Raw genomic sequence first — 19,247 nt, 5'->3', positions numbered from 1 at the left:
TGAGTGTTGAAAAGGGCCTCGTAGTATCTATCCGTGATTCCGATGTTTTCTTCATCACATTGATCAATCAAGAATAGAGAGGAAACGAGGAATGCGATCATTCGCTTTTCATTCATCCCCGTGACCACGATTCGTCGACATTCTCGTGAATTTCACACCATTTCGCCATTCGGACATCACAACGCGATAGGAAACAGCACATACGCACACGCCCGTGAAGATCAACAATCCCATACCAGTCCAGCGGCCTCATTCCCCCTCATTCCCTCCCCGTCGCCCTCTCCGCAACCCTCCTCGCCCCCTCGGTGACCGTCTCGCCCAGGTTCGAAGCGCGCTCTCCCGCCTCATCCACCAACTCCCTCGCCCCATCCTGCGCCTTCTTCAGCTCCTCCGGCCACTGCTTCGTCAGCCTCAGCAGCAGATAGTAGCTCTGCAGCACCGCCACCTGCGCCCGCTCCTTGACCATCATCGTGAAGCCGTGCTGGATGAAGCCCTTGAGCACCTCGGCCTCCACGCCCGAGTACAGCCCGGCCACGCCCTCTTCACGGTAGATCTTGCGCAGCGCGACGAGAATGGCGTACTGCGCGGCGAAGATGGAAAAGACGCGCTCCAGGCCGCGTTTGACCTTGCGCCGTTGCGGCGTCGCGTTCAGACTGGGCTTCTCCAGCAACTCCATGCTCTCCTCCTCCAGCGATTCCTCTTCCTCGCTGCCGATGCCGCCCGACACTTGCGCGCGAGACTTGGCCAGCATGGCCGGGTAGGTGATGGTGGTTGCAATGGCTTTGGACAGCGCCGCGAGCAAGAAAGTCATGCCCGGAGTGGGCCTCTCGCGCTGCTCTCGCGGGAGCAGACGCGTAAGAACATTATCGACGGCAAAAGTGATGGCGGGGTTGAGGGTCAGCATGACTGCTTCGCCATAGCCCGACCAGAAGCCCGCGAGACCGCGCTCGTTGTAGATTTGGCGGGCAATGTCCCGCACCGACGCCGGGTCGGAGCCAGAGTTGGGATCGCGAGCGTTCACCAGCGCAGCGGTCTGTTGCCGCGTGACGATGTTCTCAATGGGCGAAGTGAAGAACTTCGAAAACGAGCCGGCAGCAACGCCCACGGCCAGCTCCTTCACCACGGGGATTCTGTTGCCTCCATTGCGCTTGTGCTCTGCCTGCCGGATGTAGTTGTACGCCAGGAAGAATAAGAAGGAGTCCAATATGCCCTTCGACACATCTCCCGCCACGCCGGTGTAGAAAGCGCCGATGCCGCCTTCGGTTTTGTGGATTTTGCGTGCGGCGTCAAATAAGCCATCATACTCTTTGTCCGCACTTCTGGCCGCGCTGTTCGCCTCGCCCTTCTGCCTCAATTGGCGCTGCACCTGGAGTCGGGTGATGACGAGGCTCAGAGGGTAGAGCAGGGATTTGGCCGACGCGGTCGCCACGCTGCCCGACAATGCATGGCCTAGAGCTGGCAGAGCGGGACCCAGGCCCAAGGAGCCTCGGCCACCTTGTTCCTGTTCGAGGTGGTAGCGGGTGAACGCATCCTGGTGAGGGAAGTCTTAGCATGGGGTGAGGAGAAGGGGATGGCGGCTAACTCACGACTTGCGCCGTGTACTGGCCAAGATCGTCCGACATCTTGATACGTTCCAATAGTGAGAATCTGGCTCTTGCAACGGCTTCAATCTAGAACTGTTGTCCGGGGGAGGTCAGATGAGCAAGAGAGAGTCAAAGTCGAAGAGGTCGAAGCAGCTCACGTCCAATGTAGCGGCAGAGGCAACAGCAGCGCGATATCCAAGCTGCACGTCCAAGAGCGGCACAAAGAGGGGCGAGAGGCGTGTAACTTGTAGAGAATGAGGAGAAGCTCAAGCGGTCATCACGGTCGGAGGACGTGGTTGGAGCGTCGAGGTGGATGCGAGTGGATGAATTGGCTACGTCAGACAGGGATGTGGCCGGCGAGGCGTGGACCGAGGGAGCCAAGCTTGCCCGTCCCGAGAGCTACCCCGGATTCGTGGCGTTTGAGGTGGAGCAAGCACTCCACTTCCACATTGGAAAGTGCCTCTCCTTCCTTGCTCGGACGGCTTGTACAGCACACCTGCATCTCCTTCCATCCGCTCGTTCCGTTGGAGAAGGGTCCATCTTGTGAAGTACACTCAAGAGAGCGGGGTTGGCACCGAATCATTAGCTATGAGATGCATTTGCTCCCTGTTGTTGCACCACTCACAACCAGGCAGAGGCTTCTAAAATCTATTCGAATCGCTACTATGCAAGCCACAACGCAGTCCCCTTCATCAATTTGCCACGACGAAAAAGGTATTGGTGACTAAGCACACGACCATGACCAGCACGCCATAGATCGCCAGGGCCAAGCTGGCTTTCCGCAACAGTTCCCTGCTCCACTGCCTCCCGCGCACTTTTTGTCTCCAGCTGTCTCTCCATGATGAATTGCCTGCGTTCGCAGACGAATGCGTGCTTCCGTCCTCCGAGCCCGAGCTGCCGTCGTAGTCCTCGTCGTCTTCATCTTTGAGTAGTCGTTGGTGATGCGGGGAGTCTGGGCTGCTGATCTTGTAGTAGAACAGGCCGGGGAGAATGAAAGAGATCGAGGTCGATCCAGTGCTGCCGACGTATGCGAGCACGCGATCCAGACTAGACACCGTCATGGCGACGATATAGCTCAAGATGATGATGACGGTGGTGAAGATGGCGAATCGAAGCTCGCTCATTTCCGCGGCCTTTGGCTGAATGACGACCTTCTTGTTCAAGAGAGAGCTACGGCTCGGACTGCCAGAGGCCGGAGTGAGCTCGTCGGAGCTTTGCTTGGATCGCAGTTGCTTGGGTCGCCATTTGCTGACTGCGTCCACGCTTGCTCGGCATGGGTGGATTTGCAGTGGGTAGCTGAACATGACCAGAACCACAATCGCCGCCCTGCCGATGGTAGAGAAGACGGATGGTCGGTATTGAGCAACGATATTGCCGATGATGTTGCTCCCGAAAGACAAATAGCCGGTGACCGCCACCAAGACGTAGATGCTGGCCGACATCCCGTTGGATGCGAGCACGACCCCCGTTGTTCGGAATGGGCTGTTGTCGCGAATCTCGTTCAAAATTGAGAACATCTGTCGCTGGTTAGCATGGGGTGCAGTAAGGTGCAGGGCGAGAACGGCAACATACATTCTGATGGCAAGTATATGCGAAGACGATCACAGGGAAGCTTCCCAGCGTAGGAATGAGCCCTTGCCATTGAAGCCAGTAGATGTCCCCTCTGACCGGTCTCGTGTCTCCCGATGCGAAGTGGTAGACCACAAGGACCACCAGATAGGCAATGGCGAACAATGCAATGATAGATGTGTACTTCAAGCTGTCCAGTCTGCGAAGAAACGACAAGGGTATCACGATGATCCTGCACGGCGATTAGCATCAATGCCCGGTCTCATGATGCGGAGGAGATCTCAAGTCGCATGCGCAGTGGAGACTCACATGAAAGCTGTGATCCAGAACCGTCGGTCCAAAAGAAATGCTGCGGATCCAAGCTGGTCGGCATGAGCGAAGCCCCTCACCACACCGGGCATCAAATCTCCAATGATGATCAGATACGAGACTGCGACTCCAAAGCACTTGACGGAGATGGCCGCATCAAACAGCACGGCAGCATTGGGATACGTCATCTGACTGAGGGCGAAGAAGGACGCGGTGCCTCGGTCAAGGTATCGCGCACATCTCGTCTGCAGGTAGAGCCCGAGCCCCGCCGTCAAGCCGGACCACAGTATGACAATGACCCCCAATAATACTCCCATGTTGCCCATGGCGTGCGGCATGGCCAGCACACCGGCGCCGACGATGGTGTTGACCAGGTTGACGACGGAGGACCCCCATGATGCGTTGCCTGCCGTGCCGCCTCGCTTGGTGTTATTGCGCCGGCGGGCGTGGCTGTCTTGAGAGGGAGATCGGCCGGCGTTTTGCTCGCTGCTCGGAGGGGAGAGGGAGGAGTATGAAGGCATGGTGAAGGGCAGAAGACGGAAACCAAACTGAGTGCCGTGTCGTTCGTTGGCGTCACCGCGGCACCATCAGGGGATATGCGATGGTGTGGGAGGATCCAAGAAGGCGAATTCGGGGTGTAGCGACCGTACGGTCCCGAGGAGTGCAGAGGACGCTGTTCAATGTGAAGATGGAAGAGAGTCGTGGAGCGCTGGCGGAAGTCTGACGATGAGGTGGCGCACTTGCCCCGTCCGGGTCCGTCCGCGACAGGCAAAACTCTATTTCTCGACATGCCGTCTTGACACCACGACATATGCAAGCGCGTCTCGATAACAACCTCAAAACACATCTGACCTAGATGCAACCCATGTGTGCGCAACGGTCTCTCCTACCATGGCGTTGCAATCGGAAGTGACAACAGACACCCTGTCACTCCTCGAAGAACGCCTCCGGATTCTTGACTTCGCGCTCAATGGCGACCAATCCGCAGCAGATCACGAAACACAGGCGGCAGCAGGCACGAGCGAGACGAAAGGTCCCGCCATCGCACGGCTGAAATCACTGGAACGCTCGCTGCAATCCCTCGCGGCCAAGTCGACCACCGTCAACGACGTGCTCTCCCTGCACGCGAGACACCCCGATCTCTTCCACGTGCGCGACTCCACCAATCTCCCCATCTCCCTGCAACCCGCCTCATTGCTCTCACTCGTCCTCGCAAATTCTCAGCTCTACCTCTCCCTTTCCAACAAACTACCTCAACTCCAGGAGACGTCGATTCCAGACCCCGCCCAGGCAACCAGGATGGTCGCACTCGGCCCGCGCATCGAAAAGGCACTGGCAAAGCAGGACTCGCAGGCGAGCGAGCTTGCGGATCTGAGGCTGCGGAGCGCTAGAGTCGTGGAGTCCTGGTACGAAAGCGGCGTATTGGGCATGGGGGAGCGGTGGGCGGACTGGGAGGAGCGGTTACGCGCCGTCGAGATCGCGGTGCGCAGACGTGAAGCTGCTAAGAAGCGGGAGGAGGCTCCTGTCTGAGCGGACGAGCCTTCTGACCATGGGAGTCGTCTCGTCTCTCGATATTCTGGAGGCCTTGCGAATGCATTCTCTGCAACCTCCCAGCGTGTAACCAAGTTTTGGCCGACTTTACAATCAGGTGCCGTGACCGGCTGAAATGCTTCACCATGTAGGCCCGTCACGACCTCGATAGGATGCGCTTCAGCTCGACCCTCGATCATTATGCCAACAAACAGAACCCGGTCTGCGTCGCGCATGAAAATATGGCGACGGGTGCGACCGCCAATTCATGTCCGCGAGATCAATCGAGGTACGTGCGGCGCCGCACTTCTTTCGCCAGTCCCCGACTAACGCACGTCGAACAGGCACGCAGATCAGGAAGTAGCAGCTCCGTGTAGCGCAGATCGATGGTAACTTCATTCATCGTATTCCAAGAAATCCTATCTGTTGATCTTGGGCGGACTATGTCGTCGAATCCACCCCAGATCCATCTCCACCCCCTTCAACCCGCGCGCCCGCCGCGCAGTGTGAATCTGCATACACGCATACGTCAGCCGACACTCCCTCTCCAACCAGATGCGCGCCCTCTTCTTCTCCGTATCCAGCTGCGTATCCCAGTTTGTCGGGTATGAACTCCCAGCATCGATGCCACCGGCAAGCACGTTGTTGTCCGCTGCGATGTCGCCGAGATATTTCATCACGTCCTGGACTATCACCATGTCGATGATGCCGGAGCCGCGTGTGCGCTCCGCTTGTCCGCTTATGCCTGCCAACGTCGGCACCCAGCCTTGAGTGCAGCGGACGTAGTGTAGGTTCTTCCAGTTGGAGGTGAAAACGCAGGGCGTGGGGGTGTGCCTCGTGGACGTTGACCACTCGTCGTCTCCAGCGAAGACTACTTGCACATCGTCGGAGGAGGACGCCAATCTCCCCAGCGCCGGTGCCCAGTCTTCACAGCCTTCGACGTCGAGCCACTGCAGACAGAGAAGGTGGGTGCTTAGTTGGCGGAGAAGTGAAGTGGGCTCGCTCAGGTCGTCGTCGAGGTTGGAGTAGTAGTGCGAGCCGCCGGCCGTGACATCGGGACTGTGTTGGCTTGCCACGATGGTGGTGGAGAGATTTGGGGTTAGTGTTGGACGGGGCCAATATGCTAGTGAGAGGTGGGTGATTTGAGGGATCGATTTTGAGAGGTGCAGGAGGTCTCGCCATGAGACTGTTGGGTTGGGGTGGGATAGACAGAGATGTGTTAGATTGGCGAATCTTGCAGTCGGAAGGCCCAGTGTCAGCGCCGATTGAAAGGATTCGGCAATGTCCCAGGACTCGACGATGGCGTCTTTAGTGTCTTCGGCGGCCGAGGGCAATTGCATAGATTCGAGCAGCTTGCTTAACCGTCTCACGCTGAGATTGCGCTGCCCAAGCAGGCCAGCAAGATCGAGACACGTTACCGGATCGCTGCCCTGGAGGAGTATCTGCAAGGTAGAGGCATCGATCGTGGAACCCATACCCCCGACATAAGATATAAGTCTCAGCCGGAGTCGTAACGGTACGTCCACCAGGAGGGCGTGGTCCGCCGGTTCCAGCAGATCCCATGCTTCGGCAAGAGACTTCAGAGCGAGATGGCTGAGGGTCGATGGTCTTTCATCGACGGCATCGTCTTCCAGACCCGCGAGACGGGCGAATCTTAACAACGGCATCGACCTCCTGCGCCCAGCGGCATCAGCTTTCTGATGAAGCCTCAAAGACTGACGACAACCACCCCCCGCCAGCCAGCTCTTCGGAGGAGCGGGACCAGGTGTTCGCCTCCTCTCCCTCTCCCGCATCCTCAAATTCGCCTTGGGCTTGGGCGGAGCAGAGGCAAGGAAGCCCAGGATATCGCGGACTGCAGGCGGCACTGACCTCTGAGCCACGGACTCGGCTAGTTGTCGTTTCTTCGCTTCGGCATCTTTGGCCTCAACTTTGCGCAGCTCGCTGAGGCGTTCGTTGACGGTACTTGTCGGTTCATGCCCATGTTGTGCTGCAAAGGGTTTCGACGAAGAGCCTTGGAGTGGTTTGAAGTTGTATGTCCGCTTTTTGGGCATACGTAAGAATGGCGACACACCAGATCCGGGACAGAGGTATGCGTGAGCGTCCAAATCTATAGTCTTGTATTCAGATCGTCGTTTCACGGGTGAGTCAACAAGGTTCGTGATGTTTGCACGAAGGGAGTGGCGGATCAATCGACATGCAGTCATCGTGACCGTCAACGTCGGCGCTCAACCCTAACCCTAGTCCTCACCACTGACGTGCAATCCGGATGCTCACTCTTCCGTATCCTCCTGCAAAGAGTACAACATGTAATCTAACGTAGGCCCGTCACTCAACAGTGGCAACTACTCTTCAACAAACAACGAAATGGCCTCCCTCATTCTACGACCGCCCACCTTTTCCTCCGCCAAAGTGCCACCGGAATACCGAAATCCATCGATTCCCTGGCTCAGCGAGGAATGGCACGTCACGCACTCCACGCTGCCCATGTGGAAGAGTAAACGCAACGTGCGCATCAAGTACACGGCTCTCGAACCCAACGATCCTTCGGTAGCGAAAGAGAACACCGACCGCCTCGACGACCTCGTCACATATCAAAGCCTCAAGAGCGACAAGGTGTCCAAAGTCGAGGGTGTGGATAAGGTTGCTGGAGCGGGGGACAGCAGAGGGGAATGGGACTGGCGGGGCAAAGGGTGGCTGATGATTGCGAGCAGCCATTGGGAGATTCTGAGTTGGGGCGAAGAGGAGGGCACGGGGAACAAGTATGTGGTGACGATGTTTGCGAAGACCCTGTTCACCCCGGCCGGGATCGACGTGTACTCAAGAGATCGGGGTGGAGTAAAGCGTGAGACGCTGGAGGGCATCAAGGGGGCGCTCGCAGAGGTGCAGGATGACAGTGTGAAGAAGCTAGCGGGGGAGATCTTTGAGATCAAGATTGACGATAGTAGGTAGGAAGGGCCGAGAGTGTAGTGTACGCGACAGGACGTAGCGATTAATGATACCCAATCTGCCATTGACTTGACCACATGTCACTTGGTAGCACGAGAAACACCTCGGGGTGCTACTGTCACAAATGAAATGCAATGAGCCTTGATCGCACGGAGTTCACTTGCGAGGACCAGTTGGATTCCGAGTATGCCTCTGTCTTATGTACAGACTTCCAATGTTCTCCTGCAGGCCCGGAAGACCTCTCTCTGCCCGTCTAGCTCTCCTCTTTCTTGCTCGGCTCCCACACGGTGTTGTAGCCAAGCACTTTCCTCGTCATCATGTACATGGCACCTGCACGGCGAATGGTCAGCACCGACAGCAGATGTCCTCGTCGTTGCCGCACGTACCTGTGGTGGTGAAGATCAAGAGAGCGTAGTAAGGGTACAACATGGCTTTGGCGCGCGGGCCCTGATGGAGGAATGTGTCAGTCTGAGGATCGCTTCCACCCCTCGCCATTCTCTGCCGTCTTTCTCCAACGCACCTTTTCCCACTGCCGGAGTCCGTCATGAGTCTGATGTAGTCTTTGCCACTTTGGCACGTCGTTTCGGGCATTGAGGCCTGGGAAGTTCATCCTGCGACAGGGTGTTAGTGGGTGCCGGAAGTGCGCGAACAGCCCAATGGCATGAAGCAATGCGACTTCGTGTGGGTGGAAACTTACCCTGCCCGCCTGATGAGTGTCGGACGCATGGCTGAAGGAGTCGGCGGTATTCGAAGGGCGGAGGATGTTGAAGCAGAGCAGGAAGCTGTCGGGAGAAGGTGCAGTTGCAGACGGCAGCAGCTCGCGGAGCCATCCGAAAAGCTTGGCGTGGAAGCTCGGACCACGACATCCGACGTCTCGACATCCCCATGGCTTTATGATCGCGTGTTGCGCCAATGCATCTCATGCCTTCGACACTGCTGCTTTGAGTCGGAGCATTGATGACATGGCTCCAGATAGAGGCCGCTTTGCCATGAGCGCACCGCCATGCGCCCTTCACTCGATCAATGGCTCGCAAAGCCAACCACCACCTGCTTTCTCCGGCGTCTACTGACGGCGACCGGTCCAGCTCACTCCCCTCAGCGACCAGCCCTCCTGAACAAGCATCTCCGTCCTCGGCTACGAACCTCATCAACTCTGCACTTGTCGACAAACGATCAGCTCGCAGCCGAAACCAGCGAATCGTCTACCTCTCGCGTGCGTCCCGGACAGGCTACCCATTCTGCCGGCAAAGCGGCCAGTAGGAAAGAGCAGGATGCAAGCTATGCGTTTGGAAAAGTGCGCTTGGTCTCTAGTGATAGCCCAGCGGAGGAATCACCACGGGCAGACCAGGCTCTACAAGATGAAAGTAACGCCATATCGTGGATTCGGGTTCTGCAGCGTGAACACCAACAACAAGGGCATGACGCTGTCGCGAAAGTATGGCGAACTATGGCAGCGCATAGAGTGCAGTTGCCGACATCTGGACTACACGCGACCATCGCATGGACAATATTGCTGAGCCCTGGCTCGATCGAGGATGAACCCCAATGGAACGGACTGCTGGTGAAGATCATCAACTACGCGAAAGCTCTGAGAAAGAACACTGGACAAACCTACCCCGCCATATACCAATGCGTGTTGACTCCTTTCTTTCGCTCGCCCTCCACACCCTCCGCCCGAGTTATCGTGAAATGGCACAAACGTCTTCGCAGAGCTGGTTTCCAGCCGCCCGGTTCTGCTGTTCTCACAATCCTTGACGCCGCATTGCAGAGCCCACTTGGTAATGAGGCATTGTGCGCTCTGAAGACGATATACGAGTCCAGTGGCCAGCGAGATCTGTACGACCAATGCATTCTCGTTGCCTTGACAAATGGTGACGAGGCGAAGGCGCTCTTCCTGCATCAGATGTGCCTAGCTGCTGGCGATGCCCCTAGTACGGAATTCTTCTCCAGCTCCGGCGTCCAGCGCCTTTTCGACTTGGATGGCGACAGATCTCTCCCGATGGTTCAATCGCGTCGCAATTCGCCCTCGCGGACGGACAAGAACGCTCCATCGCAGCCCCAGGTTGCATGGCCGAAGATAAACAGGGAAGCCATGAACGTCATCATGGGCGACGTGCATGGAATTCGACCCAAGGAGGTCAGCGATCACTTCTGCGCGCGTCTGCTCGCCACTCGCATGTTCTCCGTCGACTTTATTTTGAAAGGTTTATACACTCTCGGTGTTCAAACCTTACGCCCGTTAGCCGTGCGAGAACTGGCCGTGCGTGTCGAGTCGTCCGACGAATTTCGGAAGAAGCTCGACACCTTGAAATCACTTGGAATACGAATCGGCCACGAAGTATACTGTCAAATGGTGCTGAAAGCCAGCGTAGAACAAAGCATAGGCCTCTGGCAGGTCCTCCTTACACCGGATCAAGACGTTGAAGCCTACAACAATCCGTCCCTCCAGGAATCGGCTCTGGCTACTGCTCTCGAGAAGCAGGAATGGTCGCGCGCCCATACCGCGCTTGTTGCCCTCTCCTTCCATGGTCCCGAAGCCGCATTCTCGGCGTGGAATCAGTTCTTGAAGCACCATGCACAGCTCCAGCACGGTCTACCTGTGACGAGAATCGTTGCGGACATGCAAAAACTCAGGATCCCGATGCACAGTGATGTGATTCATCATATCATGCGGCACGTGCTTCGTCAGCGAAATCCGGGACGGCGACAAGTAAAGGGGCACCGGCAGGCACACATACATGATGACGTCTTGTTCGTAACGAGAACTCTCATGGAGTCCTCGGAGGCTGGCACGCCCGTGCACCCCGAGGTCTGGCTGGAGTTGCTTAAACGATTCGGGATGGAGAACCGCTGGGATGAGGTGGAGCGCTTTGTGCACTGGCTATGCAACCACTACCGTCTGACAGACCCGGAGGAGCAGCGTCGCGCCCCAAAGGGGTTCCGTCACTACAAGCGCACGCTTTACCACGTCCTCAATACGACTACGCAGCAAGCGTTGCTTACATGGGGCTTCAACTGGGCTGTTGAGCGTAGACGGTTGAGCATGGACCCTTACGCGCTACCAGCCGAGAAACTTCTGGCAGACACCTTCGGGCCTCTGAGCTCGCAAGGCAAGCAGAAGCAGCCGGGAGAGCTCGTGGATTATAAGCCCCTCCGCCCACTGCCTACTGCAGAAGCTATGAACCATCCTATTCGAACTGCCAGCCCAATCTCCATTGCGAAGCCCACTGGACATAGCTCAGACTACGAGCCTCGCAGCAAAACAATCGCCGCGGAACCACCTGGAGACCTGACAAAGACTTCTAGCTCGTCATCGGCCGCCGAGCTTGTGCAAGGACTCACAGGAGCCCATCGAGATTCCATCATATCTCAACCTACCGCGCACCTTTCTGAATATCTGACACGCATTGAGCCTCCCAAGCCGCGCACTCTAGAACCCGTGCAAGACCTGGAGCCGCGCACCAGACCACCCACCGCAACGCTCCTGGAAGACTTCGGAGAGCCCACCCGCACGTCACCGAAACCCACGGAAGACTGGGCTCGAGGGCTGGAATTGCTCCTGCGGCTTCGATCCCGAGGCGTCCCTGTCGAAATTGCCGCAGTACGCCGGGCCTTCCGCCAACGGATGTGGGTTCTCTTCGGTCCGGCCTTCTCGGTTCTCGGGCGCAACAACCGTGCGCGACGCTTGAATCGCCTGAGTCTAGTGCACTACATCCGGCACGCGAATGAAGTGTGGCCGAGCCTGGTCGATTGGATTCATCCGGCGCTGCTACAGCCGGGGGCGAACATGAAGTTGCTCGCCTTGAAGTTCTTTGGCGTCTATCGCTCCGTCGATTTGAAGCGGAGGACGTTTGTCGATGTGAGGCGGTGGCTGGGCCAGATGTCTGAGAGGCAGTTTACTACCGAGAAACGCTTGATTCCCATGAAGCAGCGCGAGTGGCAGAAGAGTGGGCTGGCCATCGTGGGCGAGAAACGATCGAGGAGGCGGAGTAATTATGTTGATAGCCGGCGGCGGAGCATGACCAGGCCGCTCACCAGTCAAAGTACATAAAAAGTCTAGAACAGAGCACACGCTCTTACTGTCCGTGTAAATCAACGACGAAAATTCACTCCAAGCTTCACCCACTCTCCTCCATTGCATCTATCGCTCGCTGCTCATTGATGGAGTTCGCATCCGCCACCCAGTCCGCGATATACTCGGGGACCTCCTTGACGCGATTATACTCAGCTGCGACCGGCTCACCGAGGGTTTGATACGCAGGCACAACGCCGACCCACGTCTTGTCAGCAACATCCGCATTCGTCATATCCGGCTTGTCGTCGCTGGGCCCGCCGGCGCGCACCTTCGCCGACGCCGTCTCAATGCGCACCTTCAGCACGCCCGTCGACTCGAACTCCACCTTCGTCGGCGGGCTGCGGCTGTTCTCCCAGCGCTCAGGCATGGAGTTGTTAGTAATGAGGCGCAGCGCGAATTCAATCTCGGCCTGGTCGTCGATGAGCTGGCCGTACCCGAACGCGACGGCGGAGCGGTAGTTGCAGCTGTTGTGGAAGGGGGCGAGCGCCATCACGTAGCCGTCGAGGATGGTGGCGCAGACGGAGAGGGCGACTTCGCCGCCGCTCGTGAGCTTGAAGAGGCGCGCCACGCTCGAGCCGTGCAGGTAGATGTGCGGCTCGTCGTCGTCGGGCGATTGCCCGATTGCGCCGAGCATGGGCAGGATGGTGGGGAAGGGTGGGCCGGACTTCAATGGTGCGGTGAAGGAGACGTGCAGGATTGGACAGTCGTTTATGATTGTTTGGACGAGTTCTTGTTGGTGGTGGGCTGGAGGGGTGGCAGTTAGTATTTGTTGTGTTTTGCTACGTGGAGGATTGGTTGTACATCACATACTTCGTTTGTTCAACCGCACACCTTTGCTCCTCTCATCGGGTTGGTAGATTGGTACGGGTGCCATTGCGAGAGTTGGAGTGGGAGCGAACCGAAAAAGACAGGCAGACAAGACAATGGAGGGAAAATGGAGGTACTGTGCGTGGCGGTCCCTTCTTATATCCCCTTTCCAACCGGCACTGACTGTGTATTGAAGACTCAATGGCTTCAAAGGAGCAAAGTGGGTGTGGTGGAAAGGCCGACGTGGTTCCGACCAATAGCCAGACTCGCAGAGCTGGTGTGTCATGCCCATTCCGCGTGGACTTGCCGGATGCGGTCACTTGCCGCCTTTTCCTTGCGCGGCTTCCAGCAAGTGAAGTGAAGTACAGGCGTAGGGCGTAGCAATGTCAATGCAAAGGGCGCTCGTGGCGGACTCATTATGGCGGAGCTAATGTGAAGTGCATTGCCGCTCTGCGTAGATTAAACACAAATAACCATCCCAAAGCTGTCTATAAGACTACCGGGTATAGGCATTCACCTCGCTCAGCGCTCATAAATCGTCCCTCATCCCCCAATACCCGATTCAAATGACATCCAAAACGCCGCGCTTTTACCAATCGATCTCCAGCGTATATCACCTCACTGGTGCTCGTGAGACACTCCAGGATTCACACTTCGATCCCACTCAAAGTTCTCCAACCACTGCAGGAAATCGGCGTCGTTGGCAGTCGGGAAGTACAGCGATATGTCGTCGTACGGCGGTTCCGTCGATCCAGGCGTCGGCGCTTGCATCGGCGACAGAATCTGATCGAGCACCTTTTTGAGGGCTTTGCGGCCCTGGTTGCAGATGGAGTAGCTGCCCTCGCCCGGGCTCACGGTGGCCAACGCGGAGATGAAGACGCTGAGGTCTTGGATCGTCTCGGAGCGCGGAAGGATGTCGGGCGTGTGCATTCTCGTCTGTTCTTGTTTCAGGAGCTCAATGGCCATCACACCGGCCGCCGGAAGACCATCAAGGGCCATCTAGTGTCGAAGGTTAGCAAAGGGCTTGTATAACGAGAGGACGCAGATGCTCACCAAGCCTGTGATGTCGCCCTGGAAGTCTCGGAGGAAGTCTTTGCGTGATTGCGCTAGGAGCACCAGCTTCAGCATGCGTCGCGACTTCGGTATCATGGCCCGGGTGTCCGCGCGTTTGCGGTTGACCAGCGCGCGCTGCAACAGAAACTCGGTGTGTACAATGCCGATGTGCACACAGAGCGTAAAGATGGCCGTGACCTGTTTGGCGAGCCGGCCTTTTTTCACCCGAGTCGCGGTGTTGAAGGTGGCATCGCATTCTTCAAGCACCTGCTCCGGAGTGCGGCGCATAAAGTCTGGGTAGCTGGAGCGTGCCTGCTCGAGCTTGTAGAGGATCTGCTCGGCCTGCGCTCCCACGTCCTCGTCGCCAGAGCCGAGGGCGATCTCGAGGATGTCTTCACGGATTCGCATGTTCTGTAGCCAGACCCGCGACCATGTGGCCCGACCTTGAACGCCGTTGGTATTCCATCCGTTCACGTCCAGCTCAGCCAGCGCCGCGTCGAGTTCCGCGCCCTCCAAAAAGAGCTGCTCATCGGCTAGATCCAGGGGGAGCTCGATCTTGCAATACCGGTGCGATAGCCGCGGCGGGCGTCCCAAGAAGGTTGAGATCATCTTGTCGTGCCCATAGGCAGATGCAAACAGTCTCTTTCGGATCTCACACAGAAAGAAGGGGGTATCGGCATCCGGCGCGGTGAGTTGGTGCATACCCATGGCTACGATGGCGTCGCACACTTCGCCAGTCCGCTGCCAAGCCGTGTAATCTGCGGTGGTGTCAGTGTGAAGGCGGCGGAGAAGAAGGGGACGATGTACGTACGGGCCTCGCCTTTGAGACAGCTGACGAGAATGAGATCCTCAAACATGAATGAAATGTAGATGTCGTTCAACACCTCACTCTCGTAGCAAAAGCACAGGCAGAATTCGGACGCCTTGCGCATGCGCTCGGCGAACGTAATCCGGTCGACATACTTCTCGATGATGGAGTCAAAGATGGCGTCCCAATTGCTAAGATTGACGGCGATGAGGCCGACGACGTTAAGAATGGTGCCCACGACTTCCCATCGTAGATTGCGGCCGGAAGGAGCTTTGGCCCATTCTCGAGCGGTCATCTGGCCGTGGACGTTCATGGGCTTGCGCGTATTCCGCCAGACGAGCTCCGAGAGGCTGTAGAGCTCTTCTGGTTTGCCTTCTTGAAGCACGGTGCCGAACTCCGCCCAGAGCTCTTCGGTCCAGATGCGAAAGGTAGGCTGGAGATTGACGGCGCCCTCGGCAAGTTCGAACCAGCGCTGGGTGAATTCCTGGTAGATGGGCATGTCGCGAAGCAGACTGAGCACTTCGGCGCCTTGCTTAATCTTGTCTGCTGCAACGGGGGGCAGGTGCGAGTGGTCATCGGCTTCGGGGATGACACCGATGCTGCCCGCATTCTCGCTGAAGACGGCATTGTAGCTGGTGGGACCCAAGAAGCCAGCCTTGCTGTCTCGGAAGGACATGGTGGAGCCTTCGGGGCTGGTGTACGATACCGATGAAACCAGACTGCGATCGTCGTAGACACTGGCGGGGGCCGTGGGCGGCTGCAAGGGCGATTGCAGCAGCGATGCGTGGGGCAACGACGTTGCGGACAAGGCGGCGAACGAGTGGTGGTCTAGCAGCGGGATGGAGGGGGTGGTGCTGCTGGGCGGACTCATCAGTCCAATCGGGGACCTGTCATGAGCTGGCAGCAGGTCTGTCGGGCTCGTCGACGCCAGGTCTGGCTGCAGCGACGGGCGCAGCGGCGCGGTTGGGGACGAGCGCTGTTTGGTGAGGGGAGCGGGATGGTAGAAGCACTGGCCGGGCTTGTTGCGACGTGCGCAGCGGCCGCAGACGGGAGTACGGTGGTCGCAGCGGAGTTTCCCACGTCGACACTGCGGAGATGGTTAGAGATGTTGCAAAGATGGGGCGGGGGAGATGTGGAGGAGGAAAGAGTCAGATAAGGTACATACAGGTTCACAGCTGAAGAGCTTGCCATTGCGCCGATAGGCAGGAGTCACGCCGGACACGTCTGACGTCTGCTCCAACGATCCAGAAGCCATTGGAAAGGACAAGCAACGCGTTAACCTCGCGGGAGTGCGGAGATTTGAAGGCGTACGTGGTCGAGTGAGTCACCGCGTGTCAGGGCGCCGCGGGAGCAGGCAAGGTCCGAATGGGGAAGTAGGTGATGAAGTGTAGCGGCAGAGGCGTGTGAGCAGAGGTGATGTCGACAAGGGTACTGATCAGGCAGCAACAACCTGCCTCGCTTCACGTGTCTTGATGGCGTGACGATTGGTGAGGAAGAAATGGAGGCCTGAGGATGCTCCACAAGGCGACAAATTGGCCCACGTCAAGCGATTGCGCGGCTCGACGATCAGATATGCAAGCAGACAAGGTCTAGAAATGCAACGAGGGGACAACGTACGATAATGGCATGAGGGAAGAGCAGGCAGCAATCCGAAAGGCTTGGTGGTTTTGTAAAAAAGGTCGGGCAGGGCTGCCTCGTCGATCCGCCGCGTCGTCTACGGAGTTGGAGAGAGCAATACGGACTTCGGAGCTCGGAATACGATGCTGCGGCCTGGCCAGGTCGATCGTCAGCTTTGTAATCGACACCAGATCTGCTCTCAGCTGACGACACCCTCGGTTCTGTGGCGCTTTCACGGTTTGTCTACATGTACTGATCAGTGATGTAGGAAGGTAGGCGGTGTCTTTGTGCAAAAGATGGAAAGCAGTCGCGACGGAAAGGTGGTAAGAGGAAGATGGCAACGGCAGGAGCGTGGAAAGTGCTGCTTACCTACCTCTCGCCGCTCCATTCATGTTCCCTGCATCGTCTGCACATACAATCTCTTCAGTCCGTACACCTAATAGACATCATCATCAATCGAATCTATACCTAAGCTCCTACGCATATCGTCCTTCATCTCGAGTCCTATCAATCTCTTCACCTACTAGACCATGACCAAACTGCACATCGCCGCTCTCGGAAGCTCCTTCGCCGCAGGACCTAGTATCGAACCCATTGAAAACAAAGCGGCAGGCCGCTCTACTCGCAATTACGCTCACCAATTGGCGGAGGCATTGGACGCGCAATTGACGGACCTGAGTGTATCCGGCGCAACGCTTCTCAATGTTCTCCACGACAAGCAGACAATGGGAGGTCAGACATTCGACGCGCAACTCGACCATCTTCCAGCAGACGCAGACATTGTCACGTTAACTTGCGGCGGCAATGATCTGAATTACATTGGTGGCCTCGTCTACGACTCGCTCTTGTCCTACCTGGGGCCGCTTAAGAAGGTGGTTCCGGGCCAGACCAAAGACCCTCCGATTCAATTGGACGAGCTCCGGAACCGCTTTCTCGCCGTGCTCGACAAGATCCATGACATCGCGCCGAAAGCAAAGGTATACCTCGTGGAGTACCTCACCATCATCGGAAATGACACCCGGCCGTGGCTGGACATTGCCTTGACGGCGGAGCAGATGAAGCACTACGCCGACGTGGCGGTAATGCTATCCACCGCATACAACGACGCGACCAAATCACGGTCTTTTGCTGAAATCCTACCCGTGGCGAGGAGCAGCAACGAGCACGCGCTGGGATCTCGAGTGCCGTGGGTGGAAGGCTTCAACCTCTCGATGCTGATGCGCGGCGTGGCTCCATACCACCCCAATCTTGCCGGACACACTGCTATCGCGGAAATGCTGAGAGAGCGCGTATCACAAAACAAGTGATGCTGGATAATGTCGGGGTGATATTGTAGAATCCTAGATGTACATAGAATATTCGTCTCAGCCGCTGGCGGTGATACGTAACTTTGCCTCGGCTTCCAAATGGGGTTCACGTCGGGGGCATCCCAGCTGCGGTGCAACACACTCCACCTGATTGCGAGACCCGCAACATTCTACAACAGTACATGTTCCACGACCCTTGGTATCTGGGGTCGAGAGATCTTTACGATGCCACCACCCGACAACGGAAATGAATACCTCCCCTTCCGCAAACTCATTGCGCTCGAACGAATTAACCCCCTCACATATCGGAGCATCGCTCTGGCATTTGGCCCTGCCAGCAGCAGTCGCACGTACGGCGGCCATGTCTTCATGCAAGCTGCATATGCTGCAGCACAGACGGTGAAGAAGGAGTTCGTCTTGCACGTGAGTCAACCACCATTCTACCTCGCCGATGCCGACGTTAACCCACTATGCAGAACGTCACTGGCTGGTTTCTGTTGGCCGGCAAAGCCAACGAGAGATTCATCTACACCGTCCGCGTACTGCGAGATGGAGGCTACTGTACCCGTTCGGTAGACGTGATGCAAGAGAGCAGTCCGGATATCTGCTTCACCTGCACTTGCTCCTTCAAGAGTAAGCGGCGCACCCCTAAAGCTTGCCTCAGTCTAACATCGAATGACAGAGCCCGAGAGTGCAAACGCTGTCAACCTGAATGCGTCTCAGTCCATAAATCTTACCGAGAAGTTTGGCGCAGCTCTCAAGGGCAAGCGTCCGCATGAACACGAAGAAATGTAGGCAACTTTGCAGCACGAACTGCCTCGGATTATTGTTTACTGACAAGCCTCGACAGGCCGGGCATTGACACGCCATGGTATGTACTGACGCCGTGTCCCGGAGATCTTCTACTAACGCAGAACAAGGTACTGGGAATTCATCAGAAGACACAATGGATACACCGAGCCCTTTCCCGGTATGCATGCGCACAGTCGATGGCGGCGCTGATGGCATCAATCACCCACGCTGACTCGTCATAGGTCTGAGCCTGCGAAAGGTCAACATGGATGCGTACAAACACGTTCCACCACTCGAACGTCGACATCTCAAGTATTACTCGGTCATCGGCGACATGCCGACGTGGGAGGAAGACGCGAACATGCATGCCTGCGCGCACCTCTACGCGAGCGACCGCAACAGTCTCTTTGTGATTTCGAACCATCTGGGCGTCGGAGATAATTACAGTTCGATCGCCAGCCTAGCGCACACGGTGATTTTCCACAGTAACGCCGAGGAGATGAACATGATCGACCCGGCAACCGGCCAGGCTCGCTGGTTCTGCCAGGAAGCGTGGGCCGGGGGGAGCCGGCATGGCCGCGGCATGCATGAAAGTCGGATGTGGAGGGAAGACGGGCTGCATGTTGCCTCGACCGTGCAGGATGGAATGCTACGCCCGCGGACCGAGCAGAGTAAGGGGAAAGTGGGCTTCTCGCCTGATGGGATGATTGAGGGGATGGAGAGGCGGAAGGCGTTGGGAAAGCTCTGATGATTGTATTTTGCTGTCCCGTGAACCGGCAAATCTAAATTCAACCACGTTTCCGGGCTCTTGCATGCTCATTCTTGGGACGTTGTGAGGGCCGCGAGCCCAG

At 57.1% G+C, this 19,247-nt stretch overlaps 11 protein-coding genes across 11 annotated transcripts; 5 read left to right on the top strand and 6 right to left on the bottom strand.

Moving 5' to 3' along the window:
• Positions 1-259: 259 nt before the first annotated feature.
• On the bottom strand, positions 260-1,622 carry BDY17DRAFT_311123 (mitochondrial carrier domain-containing protein; the record flags this gene model as incomplete). Its single annotated transcript, XM_033735503.1, has 2 exons — positions 260-1,531; positions 1,587-1,622. 2 exons carry the CDS (start codon positions 1,620-1,622, stop codon positions 260-262), a joined length of 1,308 nt encoding a protein of 435 aa, XP_033589263.1.
• A 524-nt stretch (positions 1,623-2,146) lies between these two features.
• BDY17DRAFT_298986 (transmembrane amino acid transporter protein-domain-containing protein) lies at positions 2,147-4,160 on the bottom strand. The gene is made up of 3 exons (XM_033733832.1): positions 3,462-4,160; positions 3,156-3,384; positions 2,147-3,100 (listed from the first exon to the last, which is right to left on the bottom strand). Exons 1-3 carry the CDS (start codon positions 3,980-3,982, stop codon positions 2,276-2,278), a joined length of 1,575 nt encoding a protein of 524 aa, XP_033589262.1. The 5' UTR covers positions 3,983-4,160; the 3' UTR covers positions 2,147-2,275.
• Positions 4,161-4,352: 192 nt separating this feature from the next.
• On the top strand, positions 4,353-4,991 carry BDY17DRAFT_324958 (uncharacterized protein; the record flags this gene model as incomplete). The annotated part of the gene is made up of 1 exon (XM_033737285.1): positions 4,353-4,991. One exon carries the CDS (start codon positions 4,353-4,355, stop codon positions 4,989-4,991), a length of 639 nt encoding a protein of 212 aa, XP_033589261.1.
• A 419-nt stretch (positions 4,992-5,410) lies between these two features.
• On the bottom strand, positions 5,411-7,042 carry BDY17DRAFT_346736 (uncharacterized protein; the record flags this gene model as incomplete). The annotated part of the gene is made up of 1 exon (XM_033738112.1): positions 5,411-7,042. The coding sequence occupies one exon, from the start codon at positions 7,040-7,042 to the stop codon at positions 5,411-5,413; it is 1,632 nt and encodes a 543-aa protein (XP_033589260.1).
• A 313-nt stretch (positions 7,043-7,355) lies between these two features.
• BDY17DRAFT_252138 (uncharacterized protein) lies at positions 7,356-7,940 on the top strand (the record flags this gene model as incomplete). Its single annotated transcript, XM_033731228.1, has 1 exon — positions 7,356-7,940. One exon carries the CDS (start codon positions 7,356-7,358, stop codon positions 7,938-7,940), a length of 585 nt encoding a protein of 194 aa, XP_033589259.1.
• A 250-nt stretch (positions 7,941-8,190) lies between these two features.
• Positions 8,191-8,547, bottom strand: BDY17DRAFT_251461 (uncharacterized protein; the record flags this gene model as incomplete). The annotated part of the gene is made up of 3 exons (XM_033731175.1): positions 8,191-8,267; positions 8,324-8,384; positions 8,458-8,547. The coding sequence occupies 3 exons, from the start codon at positions 8,545-8,547 to the stop codon at positions 8,191-8,193; spliced, it is 228 nt and encodes a 75-aa protein (XP_033589258.1).
• A 768-nt stretch (positions 8,548-9,315) lies between these two features.
• BDY17DRAFT_231831 (uncharacterized protein) lies at positions 9,316-11,850 on the top strand (the record flags this gene model as incomplete). Its single annotated transcript, XM_033730226.1, has 2 exons — positions 9,316-10,966; positions 11,372-11,850. Coding segments are annotated over 2 exons (2,130 nt in total), but the record flags the coding sequence as incomplete, so codon positions are not given.
• Positions 11,851-12,055: 205 nt separating this feature from the next.
• Positions 12,056-12,886, bottom strand: BDY17DRAFT_311119 (uncharacterized protein; the record flags this gene model as incomplete). Its single annotated transcript, XM_033735502.1, has 2 exons — positions 12,056-12,756; positions 12,844-12,886. The coding sequence occupies 2 exons, from the start codon at positions 12,884-12,886 to the stop codon at positions 12,056-12,058; spliced, it is 744 nt and encodes a 247-aa protein (XP_033589256.1).
• A 345-nt stretch (positions 12,887-13,231) lies between these two features.
• On the bottom strand, positions 13,232-16,381 carry BDY17DRAFT_298978 (uncharacterized protein). The gene is made up of 4 exons (XM_033733831.1): positions 15,846-16,381; positions 14,684-15,767; positions 13,873-14,630; positions 13,232-13,818 (listed from the first exon to the last, which is right to left on the bottom strand). The coding sequence occupies exons 1-4, from the start codon at positions 15,933-15,935 to the stop codon at positions 13,438-13,440; spliced, it is 2,313 nt and encodes a 770-aa protein (XP_033589255.1). The 5' UTR covers positions 15,936-16,381; the 3' UTR covers positions 13,232-13,437.
• Positions 16,382-16,710: 329 nt separating this feature from the next.
• Positions 16,711-17,690, top strand: BDY17DRAFT_298976 (SGNH hydrolase-type esterase domain-containing protein). Its single transcript, XM_033733830.1, has one exon. It carries the CDS (start codon positions 16,828-16,830, stop codon positions 17,602-17,604), a length of 777 nt encoding a protein of 258 aa, XP_033589254.1. The 5' UTR covers positions 16,711-16,827; the 3' UTR covers positions 17,605-17,690.
• Positions 17,691-17,758: 68 nt separating this feature from the next.
• Positions 17,759-19,234, top strand: BDY17DRAFT_298975 (thioesterase-like superfamily-domain-containing protein). The gene is made up of 6 exons (XM_033733829.1): positions 17,759-18,027; positions 18,081-18,237; positions 18,287-18,395; positions 18,455-18,475; positions 18,525-18,574; positions 18,639-19,234. Exons 1-6 carry the CDS (start codon positions 17,830-17,832, stop codon positions 19,142-19,144), a joined length of 1,041 nt encoding a protein of 346 aa, XP_033589253.1. The 5' UTR covers positions 17,759-17,829; the 3' UTR covers positions 19,145-19,234.
• The last annotated feature ends 13 nt before the right edge of the window (positions 19,235-19,247 follow it).

This window comes from Neohortaea acidophila (assembly GCF_010093505.1).
Source record: "Neohortaea acidophila strain CBS 113389 unplaced genomic scaffold BDY17scaffold_6, whole genome shotgun sequence".
NCBI classification, from domain to species: Eukaryota; Fungi; Ascomycota; class Dothideomycetes; order Mycosphaerellales; family Teratosphaeriaceae; genus Neohortaea; species Neohortaea acidophila.
This window is presented reverse-complemented; position numbering and strand designations above follow the sequence as displayed.

Excerpts from the sequence above, each read along its gene's own strand:
- BDY17DRAFT_298975 (XM_033733829.1), top strand. The coding sequence starts at position 17,830 with ATGCCACCACCCGACAACGGAAATGAATACCTCCCCTTCCGCAAACTC. Across the intron at positions 18,396-18,454 it reads CCGCATGAACACGAAGAAAT|GCCGGGCATTGACACGCCAT; the intron begins GTAGGCAACTTT and ends AAGCCTCGACAG. Across the intron at positions 18,476-18,524 it reads CCGGGCATTGACACGCCATG|GTACTGGGAATTCATCAGAA; the intron begins GTATGTACTGAC and ends ACGCAGAACAAG.
- BDY17DRAFT_298976 (XM_033733830.1), top strand. The coding sequence starts at position 16,828 with ATGACCAAACTGCACATCGCCGCTCTCGGAAGCTCCTTCGCCGCAGGA.
- BDY17DRAFT_298986 (XM_033733832.1), bottom strand. The coding sequence starts at position 3,982 with ATGCCTTCATACTCCTCCCTCTCCCCTCCGAGCAGCGAGCAAAACGCC. Across the intron at positions 3,385-3,461 it reads TTCTGGATCACAGCTTTCAT|GATCATCGTGATACCCTTGT; the intron begins GTGAGTCTCCAC and ends ATCGCCGTGCAG. Across the intron at positions 3,101-3,155 it reads CATATACTTGCCATCAGAAT|ATGTTCTCAATTTTGAACGA; the intron begins GTATGTTGCCGT and ends AACCAGCGACAG.
- BDY17DRAFT_298978 (XM_033733831.1), bottom strand. The coding sequence starts at position 15,935 with ATGGCTTCTGGATCGTTGGAGCAGACGTCAGACGTGTCCGGCGTGACT. Across the intron at positions 15,768-15,845 it reads AGCTCTTCAGCTGTGAACCT|TGTCGACGTGGGAAACTCCG; the intron begins GTATGTACCTTA and ends CCATCTCCGCAG. Across the intron at positions 14,631-14,683 it reads CTGTCTCAAAGGCGAGGCCC|ATTACACGGCTTGGCAGCGG; the intron begins GTACGTACATCG and ends ACACCACCGCAG.